This window comes from Aulonocara sp. 'chitande type north' Nkhata Bay, linkage group LG3 (genome assembly GCF_057382095.1).
Source record: "Aulonocara sp. 'chitande type north' Nkhata Bay isolate Kocher_YH1m ecotype deep benthic linkage group LG3, A_spYH_male_GT1.1, whole genome shotgun sequence".
Classification (NCBI taxonomy): domain Eukaryota; kingdom Metazoa; phylum Chordata; class Actinopteri; order Cichliformes; family Cichlidae; genus Aulonocara; species Aulonocara sp. 'chitande type north' Nkhata Bay.
The window spans coordinates 67,144,307-67,154,951 of NC_141346.1; the positions used below are offsets into that span (position 1 = coordinate 67,144,307).

A 10,645-nucleotide genomic window follows, 5' to 3' on the forward strand; every position below is an offset into this window, starting at 1 on the left:
AAAGCACATAGTGCACACTGTGGGAATTTACGACTGTGCGTGAATCCCCCCCTGATATTGGTATGATCCAAGCTCAGGCACTAAGCGACTGAGCGAGGGGGCGGGGCAGCTGCTGCCAGCAGTGAGTGCGCTGTTGGAGAGACGGAGCCAGCCATACTAAGGAGAGCTTAAGTTTGACCAGGTACCAAAGCAAATCATTCGTACCATACAAATAATGTAAATATGACGGTGCATCACGAAAGATTGATATGAAACTGATCACTTGACCAATATTACGTTACTTGCTCTTCAAGTGAATCAACAAATGGCGAAATGAAAAGCCGAACAAATGCTATTTTTTTTAGAGAGTCTTAGCTTACGTGTGTTTATTTCATATTTTCAGTTCTTACCCTCCCCGACTAAATCGGTTTCAGTTATGTACTGAAATATAAGAATGGACATTCGAGGGTTCTTTCAAAGAAAAAACTCAGGTAAATGTTATTTTATATATTATGCTTTGTATGTTGTTCAGTATATTTCTATGCACAACAAGGCTCAATAATTATATAAACTTTTCTCAATCTAAATAGTGGACTTTGGTAGAATTAAAAAAATAAGTGTAGTGCAGGTCTATGATGATTTTTAGTGCTATCATCTAGTTCTGATTGTGGTTCTGTCTTGGTTAAGTCCTCAGTAGTCCTGATTTTGAACTGTTGTAGTCCTGTTTTAATTCTGGATCAGTTCTGGGTCTGGTTGAATTGGGGTTTAGTCCTCGTGTCTTGATACAGCCCTGACCTTGTTCTGCCTTGCTGCTTAATTAAAAAACTAGTTTAAGGTGTCCTGCACATGTGATATATACTTTTCCCTATATGAAGTCATTCTTTTTTGAACAGAGCCTATTAATCTTTCAGTCATTTCTACCCCCCCCCCCCCAAAAATAAAAAATAAAAAAAATCCCACATGCATACTACTCTTTGGGCTAAGCCCCAGGTGTTTCAAATGTCTGGCTCCGCCTCTGTACGGTGGAAATAAGCTATCTGGAAATTGTTGTTAACCAGAAAGGAGTTTGTAACTGCTCGGATTCTTCTGGGTGAGTTAATTTGTTGTGAACAAGAATATTGTGAGTTTAAGCCACTATGACATGCTAGCGGCTATCGCGGCTATTGCTATTAGCCATGTGGCTGTACATGTGTGATTGTGAGGATTAAACTGTATGTTAGAGTTTGTTAGCTTCCTATGATGATGCATGTAAAAGTTGTAAGTTATATGTATGCTATAGATGTTGATATGTTGCTATATCAATCCTTAATTGTGTTCATTGTGAGGAGAATACAGTTTAAAAAAAATGGGGTTATGTTTCTTTGTAGTTGTACTACAACGTTTCACCATCGCCATTTTGAAGCTCCAGGAGAGCCCATTTTATTGGTTACTTTGGTAAGAAGTTATCATTGTCTATGTTTTGGAATATTCTGTCGTTCTTTCTGTATACTGGAAAGGTAAAATGTAAATTTGTTAGTATGTATGAACGAAACATAAGAAAGGATATGTATAAATGACTAAATATAGATTTTTGAATGTTATTCTGACTGTGTTATACAGGTCAGGTTTTTTTACTTGGGAGTACAGTTCAGTGATGATCCAGTCCAAAGATGGCGAGCCACCCCTCCAGGATCCTTGAGATGATTGTTTTAAGAAGAGAACTAAATTCTTTGGACGAACCGTGAACTGTACAAACTCTACTTAAGTGGTAGGACAGATTTGCACGTCATTCCTCCTTTGCACATCCCGCAAAGAGAATCCTCATTGCTTGACTCACACTTAAGGGTGTCGGCGGACACGAGAGAGAGACTGAGTCAAATCAAATGTGTGTTTTGTTTATTATTTTCCATGACTTGGGCCCAATTTTTCCTTTCATGTACTGTTATTGTTTTCATTGTATGTATGTGAGATTCTTTAATTGTGAATACAAATTGATCAAACCAAGTTCTCAGAGCGTTTCATTAGTCATCCACTCTGCTCCAGTGGTCGAACCTCAGCTATTGGCCCAACACACAGGTAACCATTTAAATCTGTATCCCAAGTGTTGAAAGGGGTGTTACACTGAGCTCTGTAGGAACCTCAACAACAAGCCCAACAATCCAGATGGACGGTTCCAGCTGTTAACTGGAGGAATTCCATCCAAACATCTGCTCTCACTAAATTCTTCCTCACCTACAGACTGTGTTCTTCACTGCTTTAAACTTGGAAATGAATGCAGTCATTGGTCTGCGTGCTGCTTTGTTCAGAGAGCTGATTGGCTGTTGACAGTGATTGATCAGAGCGTGTCAGCCGTTACTATGGTGACCATAAAGGTCAGAAACAGGAAGTGTTTGTGTCCAATCCTGAAGCCTGTCACCATTCTCCTCTCACAGCTTCACTGAGAAACTGCAGCTTTACAGGAAACACTGGATCTTTGTTTCATACTGACTGTGTTTAGTACAATACTGCTGACAGCACCACCCACTCACTCCATCACTCTACTTACACCAGAGTCTCCAGTCTGTAGTCTGGACTCTGCTGAAGATCAGACAGCTGCTTCACATCTTGATCCGTCAGGTTGTTTCCCCACAGGTCCAGCTGTCTCAGATGGGAGGGGTTGGACTTCAGTGCTGCTGCCAGATAATCACAGCTGATCTCTGACAAACCACAGCCCATCAATCTGTATAAAGAATGAAAGATGTAAGTTTATTAGACAAAGTGTGATCTTGAAATCATTCAGTGTTTCATCATCTGTTCAGAGCTGAAGAAGGTTCAGAATGTAGACGTTTAGAAAATGGAAACTCCAAACAGCTGAAGCCAACAGGAAGCAGCTTCAAACAAACACAACAAGAGAAAAAACTCTGAATGTTTCACATTAAAGTCGTACATTTCTCATAAAAACAGGACAAAGACTTGAAAAAGTCGTGTTTTTCCTTCCAGGAACCACAAGGCTTCACTTTTAAAGGTGAAGTGTGAAAGAAATGGACATATTTGAAGTCCAACACCTTTTTCCAGTCACATTATTAAAGCAGACAAACTACAAGCTCTTTTTCATTCCAACAAGTCATCTTCTGACCTGGACTAACAACACTGGTCTCTATGTGCAGCTGGCTGTGAGACCAGTGCTCAGGGAGCGTCTACAAAGTGCAACACTGAAAGAACATCACACACTCATTTGCTTCCAGCACTTTCACACAAACATCTACTGTCATTATTGTCACCAAACTCTGTGGATCCTTTATTGCAAATTCAAATGGGATCAAATGGTCAGACAAAAGAGGGTTATGAGGAAATATGATGAAATGTTGTGTATTAGCAGCAAGTTATTGAATCATTTTCCTCAGAAACCAAACAAAATGATTGACAAACATGTTTTTACAAACTCAGTGTTGGACTTGGATCAGCAGGATAAGCTGATGTTTAAAGGCATTTGAGTCTCGCTGTATGAGAGTCCAGTTATTACTCAATATTTATGGATGATGTTCTTTCAGTGTTGCACTTTGTAGATGCTCCCTGAGCCTCACAGCCAGCTGCACATGGACCAGCTGACATTACCCAGCATTAGAGGATAAAACAGTAAATGAGAGCAGCTAAACACACAAAGATGGAAACACAGAGCGTGGATCTTTCACTCGACGGCACGTACACGGACACGCCGTCGGGGCTGAAAGTGGACGGCTCACAGATCCTGAAGCTGCAGGTTTCATCTGTCTCCAACCAAAACTGACTGAACCAGCAGCAGAAGAAGATCCAAACTACGCTTTACGTTTGATGAACATCGTCATGAATTCTCTCTGACTTTGACGTTTACTTCCTGCACAGCTCTCTCTCTCTCAGTGTACTTCAAGAACAGTTTACCTTCAAAAATCTGTTTCCTGCATTATTCACTGCTTATTACGCACCAGTCTGCTGTTGTGTTCACTGCTGTCGGCCTCTGAAAACAAAGCCTCGTTTCTGCTGTTCAATACTGAAGAAATTTAAACCTTTTAAAATGATGACAGATTACAAACTCTCAGCTGTGTCTGTAATCAAACCTCTGTAACTTTGCTTCACTTCAGCAGCATCAGCTCATGTTCACATGTTGATTCATGGTTTGCTTCAGTTTTTGATGGACTGCAGAATATTTTGAAGGTTATCTGCTATAAAAAGCCAGAACAGGAAAATCTGCTTCATGTGTTTCTGTTTGATCCTCAGTGACTTTGACACAAAGGCCTCTGCTGTGATGATCACACCTCTGATCAAGTCTCACAGTGTCAGCTTTGTTTTTATACATATGGATATGTGCTGATAAATGATCAGAATTATAATATTTCCCACTGTCTGCTGTGTGCCGTGACCTTTGACCTGCTAAAGACAGTCAGCTGTGGATTATTCATTGTTGTGTCTGATACTTAGAACTGTGAGGAAGAACACTACACAGTTAATCAGGGTCCCCTCTCTCTGAATCAGGAAAGGTGGGCAGGCCGCGTGTGGGCCGCGGGCCATACGTTGAGTCTCACTGTTTGAAATGTGAACATTGTTCTGCTGCAGTCAATGGACTAAACCAGAGAAGAAGAAAACAGACTTTACCATGAAGATCCTCAGTGTGGATCAGTATAATATCAGCCTGATGGCTGCAGTTTAGTGTCAGCACAACTTTCACATCATATTCATCTCAGCACAACTAAAACATGCTGACTGACCTCAGAGTTTCAAGTCCACATCCTGGACTCTCCAGGAAACCACACAGATGCTTCACTCCTGAATCCTGCAGCTTGTTGTTCAGGCTCAGGTCCAGCTGTCTCAGATGGGAGGGGTTGGACTTCAGTGCTGCTGCCAGATAATCACAGCTGATCTCTGACAAACCACAGCTCTCCAATCTGTATAAAGAATGAAAGATGTAAGTTTATTAGACAAAGTGTGAGCTTGAAATCATTCAGTGTTTCATCATCTGTTCAGAGCTGAAGAAGGTTCAGAATGTAGAAGTTTAGAAAATGGAAACTCCAAACAGCTGAAGCCAACAGGAAGCAGCTTCAAACAAACACAACAAGAGAAAAAAACTCTGAATGTTTCACATTAAAGTCGTACATTTCTCATAAAAACAGGACAAAGACTTGAAAAAGTCGTGTTTTTCCTTCCAGGAACCACAAGGCTTCATTTTTAAAGGTGAAGTGTGAAAGAAATGGACATATTTGAAGTCCAACACCTTTTTCCAGTCACATTATTAAAGCAGACAAACTACAAGCTCATTTTCATTCCAACAAGTCATCTTCTGACCTGGACTAACAACACTGGTCTCTATGTGCAGTGTGAGACCACTGTGAGACCAGTGCTCAGGGAGCATCTACAAAGTGCAACACTGAAAGAACATCACACACTCATTTGCTTCCAGCACTTTCACACAAACATCTACTGTCATTATTGTCACCAAACTCTGTGGATCCTTTATTGCAAATTCAAACGGGATCAAATGGTCAGACAAAAGAGGGTTATGAGGAAATATGTTGAAATGTTGTGTATTAGCAGCAAGTTATTGAATCATTTTCCTCAGAAACCAAACAAAATGACTGACAAACATGTTTTCACAAACTCAGTGTTGGACTTGGATCAGCAGGATAAGCTGATGTTTAAAGGCATTTGAGTGTCGCTGTATGAGAGTCCAGTTATTACTCAACATTTATGGATGATGTTCTTTCAGTGTTGCACTTTGTAGACGCTCCCTGAGCCTCACAGCCAGCTGCACATGGACCAGCTGACATTACCCAGCATTAGAAGATAAAACAGTAAATGAGAGCAGCTAAACACACAAAGATGGAAACACAGAGCGTGGATCTTTCACTCGACGGCACGTACACGGACACGCCGTCGGGGCTGAAAGTGGACAGCTCACAGATCCTGAAGCTGCAGGTTTCATCTCTCTCCAACCAAAACTGACTGAACCAGCAGCAGAAGAAGATCCAAACTACGCTTTACGTTTGATGAACATCGTCATGAATTCTCTCTGACTTTGACGTTTACTTCCTGCACAGCTCTCTCTCTCTCAGTGTACTTCAAGAACAGTTTACCTTCAAAAATCTGTTTCCTGCATTATTCACTGCTTATTACGCACCAGTCTGCTGTTGTGTTCACTGCTGTCGGCCTCCGAAAACAAAGCCTCATTTCTGCTGTTCAATACTGAAGAAATTTAAACCTTTTAAAATGATGACAGATTACAAACTCTCAGCTTTGTCTGTAATCAAACCTCTGTAACTTTGCTTCCCTTCAGCAGCATCAGCTCATGTTCACATGTTGATTCATGGTTTGCTTCAGTTTTTGATGGACTGCAGAATATTTTGAAGGTTATCTGCTATTGTTAGAGTTTGTATTGTTGATTGTCATTTATGCTTAGAAATATTTAACCATAGATGCTTAGAGGTGTATAATCAATTGTGTAGTGATAAGTTGTGTGATCTTTAACAGGCTACAGAGGCTTGGTGTGTATTCCACACTGGAATGCACACCTACATCCTGGGAGCATGGGAAAGTGTTTAATTGTGTTATGGTAGGATTAACATAGTTACATCTGTTCTAGTCTAAGTGCTTTTGTTTATAAATGAACTGCTGGACTTCCTCACGGTGTTATCTAGGATGAGGGGGGGTCTACCCTCTTCCTGACCAAGGATGTTGCTTGTGTGCTTTTATGACCCTTTGATCAGCAGTACCACACACACACACCCACCACACACACACACACAGGCAAGGTACTCTTTGTTTGTATGTAGACGTCATATGTTAATGAACCTATGCATATTCATGTAACCTCAATAAAAGGGCAGTGGTACGGGAGAACGGACGAGAGCAACTGGGGTCAAGTGAAGGAACGGCACTCTGTCCGGTTTTCTCCCGTGCAAGAGAAACATGAAGAATATTGCCTACTTGTGTCTTGCTTTGCAGTGTAATTATATTGTCTTCAACGTTCCAGCGGTTAGGTACAAGCTACAAACCTATCAGCTATAAAAAGCCAGAACAGGAAAATCTGCTTCATGTGTTTCTGTTTGATCCTCAGTGACTTTGACACAAAGGCCTCTGCTGTGATGATCACACCTCTGATCAAGTCTCACAGTGTCAGCTTTGTTTTTATACATATGGATATGTGCTGATAAATGATCAGAATTATAATATTTCCCACTGTCTGCTGTGTGCCGTGACCTTTGACCTGCTAAAGACAGTCAGCTGTGGATTATTCATTGTTGTGTCTGATACTTAGAACTGTGAGGAAGAACACTACACAGTTAATCAGGGTCCCCTCTCTCTGAATCAGGAAAGGTGGGCAGGCCACGTGTGGGCCGCGGGCCATACGTTGAGTCTCACTGTTTGAAATGTGAACATTGTTCTGCTGCAGTCAATGGACTAAACCAGAGAAGAAGAAAACAGACTTTACCATGAAGATCCTCAGTGTGGATCAGTATAATATCAGCCTGATGTCTGCAGTTTAGTGTCAGCACAACTTTCACATCATATTCATCTCAGCACAACTAAAACATGCTGACTGACCTCAGAGTTTCAAGTCCACATCCTGGACTCTCCAGGAAACCACACAGATGCTTCACTCCTGAATCCTGCAGCTTTTTGTTGTAGCTCAGGTCCAGCTCTCTCAGATGGGAGGGGTTGGACTTCAGTGCTGCTGCCAGATAATCACAGCTGATCTCTGACAAACCACAGCCCCTCAATCTGTATAAACCAATAATTGATTAAATATGTAATTAACTAATTTGAATTGTACATAAATAAATAATGAATTATTTTAAATGACATTAACTGATAATTCATTATCAATATATATTTTTTAATTAATTACTAAAATAAATAATTCATTAATGATGTATTTATTTAATACAACCATAAAATTATTGCTAGTTTAATCAAAATAAATTTAAGACATCAATATTAAAGGTTAAATTATGATAATGAATACATGCAACTATAACTGATGACGTAAGAATTTGGATTTTTTAAGCTAAAGCAAAGGTGCTGACTCACTTGGCATGTTACTCTCAAATCCTCCCTAATAACAATAACATAATTACACTTTAGCCACAAGAGGGCAGCAGCATTAATACAAGTCACGTGTATATAAAGGTACAGTGATTATATTACAGTGATTTTGACAAAAACAAAACAGAAGTTGATGGCAGTGTGTTTTTCCATAACAAACCAACCAAATTAAATAATAAAAACTTCATAACTTACAGAACTTTTTTAGCGGCTTTGACCACTGGCAGCAGCCTCAGAAGAGCCTCCTCTGAAGCAAAGTATTTCTGCAGGTCAAACACATCCAGATCTTTTTCTGATGACAGTAAGATGAAGACCAGAGCTGACCACTGAGCAGGAGACAGTTTATCTGTGGAGAGACGTCCTGAACTCAGGGACTGTTGGATCTCCTCCACTAGAGAACGATCATTCAGTTCATTCAGACAGTGAAACAGATTGATGCTTTTCTCTGCAGACAGATTCTCACTGAGCTTCTCCTTGATGTACTGAACTGCTTCTTGATTGGTCTGTGAGCTACTTCCTGTCTGTGTCATCAGGCCTTGCAAATGAGTTTGATTGGTCTTCAGACCCAAGAGAAAACGAAGGAACAAGTCCAGGTGTCCATTGGGGCTCTGTAAGGCCTTGTCCACAGCACACTGGTAGAAGTATTTCTCTGAAGATTTTCTTGTTTGAAACACCTTCCTCGCACTCTGGTAGAGAGATTGGAGTTTTGGTTTATCAAATAATTTAGACCACAAGGACGTTGTTTGTTGTTCTTCCAGCAGATTGAGTTCAGAGTCGATGAAGGTCAGGTGGACATGAAGAGCAGCCAGAAACTCCTGAACACTGAGATGAACAAAGCAGAACACCTTGTCCTGGTACAGTTGTTTCTCCTCTTTAAAGATCTGTGTGAACACTCCTGAGTACACTGAGGCTGCTCTGATATCGATGCCACACTCTGTCAGGTCTGGTTCATAGAAGATCAGGTTTCCTTTCTGCAGCTGATCAAAAGCCAGTTTTCCCAGTGACTCAATCATCTTCCTGCTCTCTGGACTCCAGTGTGGATCTGTCTCAGATCCTCCATCATATTTGATCCTCTTCACTTTGGCCTGAACCACCAGGAAGTGGATGTACATCTCAGTCAGGGTGTTGGGCAGCTCTCCTCCCTCTCTGGTTTCCAGCACATCCTCCAGAACTGTAGCAGTGATCCAGCAGAAGACTGGGATGTGACACATGATGTGGAGGCTTCGAGCTTTCTTGATGTGGGAGATGATCCTGCTGGCCTGCTCTTCATCTCTGAATCTCTTCCTGAAGTACTCCTCCTTCTGTGGGTCAGTGAACCCTCTCACCTCTGTCACCATGTCGACACGCTGAGGAGGGATCTGATTGGCTGCTGCAGGTCGTGTTGTTATCCAGAGGCGAGCAGAAGGGAGCAGGTTCCCTCTGATGAGGTTTGTCAGCAGCTCATCCAATGAGGTGGACTTTCTGGTTTCTGTCAGGATTTTAGTTTTGTTGAAGTCCAAATTAAGTCGACACTCATCCAGACCATCAAGTATGAACACAACCTGGAAGTCTTCAAGCCTGCAGATTCCTGATTCGTTAGTTTGATTAAAGAAGTGATGAACAAGTTCCACCAAGCTGAACTTTTCCTCTTTCAGCACATTCAGCTCTCTGAAAGTGAATGGAAATATGAACTGGATGTCCTGGTTGGCTTTGTCTTCAGCCCAGTCCAGGCTGTATTTCTGTGTTAAGACTGTTTTCCCAATGCCAGCCACTCCCTTTGTCAGCACTGTTCTGATTGGTTCATCTCTTCCAGGTGAGGCTTTAAAGATGTCTTCTTGTCTGATTGTTGTTTCTGGTCTGTCTGGTTTCCTGGATGCTGTTTCAATCTGTCTGACCTCATGTTCCTCATTGACCTCTGCAGTCCCTCCCTCTGTGATGTAGAGCTCTGTGTAGATCTGATTCAGGAGGGTTGGGCTTCCTGCTTTAGTGATGCCCTCAAACACACACTCGAACTTCTTCTTCAGTTGGGCTTTAAGTTCACGTTTACGGAGTGAAGCAAATATTTCTGAAAATAAGAAATTCAGAAAAAAATATTATATAATAAATATCATAGCCTTTCAGTACCCTGAAAGGATGAATGTCTATTGGTCCATTTCTTGAGCCATTAGGAAAGATCAATATTCAGTCTTTAGAGAAATTCTCTTACTGCTCTGCAGATGGTCAGCCATCTCATGCTGCTTAAGTCTCCTCAAGAAGTGGAGTGTGATCTTCAGAAATGCTTCTCTGCAGCTCTTTCTTTCATCTTCATCCTCACCTTCAAACATCTCCTCATCCTCCATCTGGCTCTTTAAAGTTTCTGGGGGATCTGGACTCAGAAGCTTCTGGATCTTCTTCAGCTCGTTCTTCACAAACATGGTGATGTTGTCCTCCAGCCGCTGGAAAAGAAGACTATATGAATTACCCAGTGGTAAATGGACTGGTTCTTATATAGCTCTCTTTGATACTCTGTGCACACAAAGCATTTTATACAACATGCCTCATTCAACCAAGCACATTGTTCTATGCTTAAATACTTTCTTTCACACTCTGATGGATGCATCAGAGGGCAGCTTGGGTTTAGTACGTTACCCAGTACATTTGCCAGCCAGGGTTTGAT

The 10,645-nt window shown here is 41.3% G+C and overlaps 1 protein-coding gene across 2 annotated transcripts; it reads right to left on the bottom strand.

Moving 5' to 3' along the window:
- Positions 1-4,660: 4,660 nt before the first annotated feature.
- On the bottom strand, positions 4,661-10,403 carry LOC147336702 (protein NLRC3-like). Of its 2 annotated transcripts, XM_086285555.1 has the most exons (5): positions 10,196-10,403; positions 8,749-10,054; positions 8,206-8,670; positions 7,510-7,686; positions 4,661-4,856 (listed from the first exon to the last, which is right to left on the bottom strand). In XM_086285555.1, exons 1-5 carry the CDS (start codon positions 10,401-10,403, stop codon positions 4,661-4,663), a joined length of 2,352 nt encoding a protein of 783 aa, XP_086141681.1. The 2 variants fall into 2 exon arrangements, with proteins under 2 accessions (XP_086141681.1, XP_086141682.1); XM_086285556.1 differs by lacking the exons at positions 4,661-4,856; positions 7,510-7,686 and having other exon boundaries at positions 8,202-8,688; positions 8,740-10,054; positions 10,196-10,328.
- Positions 10,404-10,645: the final 242 nt, after the last annotated feature.

Excerpts from the sequence above, each read along its gene's own strand:
- LOC147336702 (XM_086285555.1), bottom strand. The coding sequence starts at position 10,403 with ATGTTTGTGAAGAACGAGCTGAAGAAGATCCAGAAGCTTCTGAGTCCA. Across the intron at positions 10,055-10,195 it reads GGCTGACCATCTGCAGAGCA|AAATATTTGCTTCACTCCGT; the intron begins GTAAGAGAATTT and ends TCTTATTTTCAG. Across the intron at positions 8,671-8,748 it reads CTGGAAGAACAACAAACAAC|AAAATCTTCAGAGAAATACT; the intron begins GTCCTTGTGGTC and ends GTTTCAAACAAG.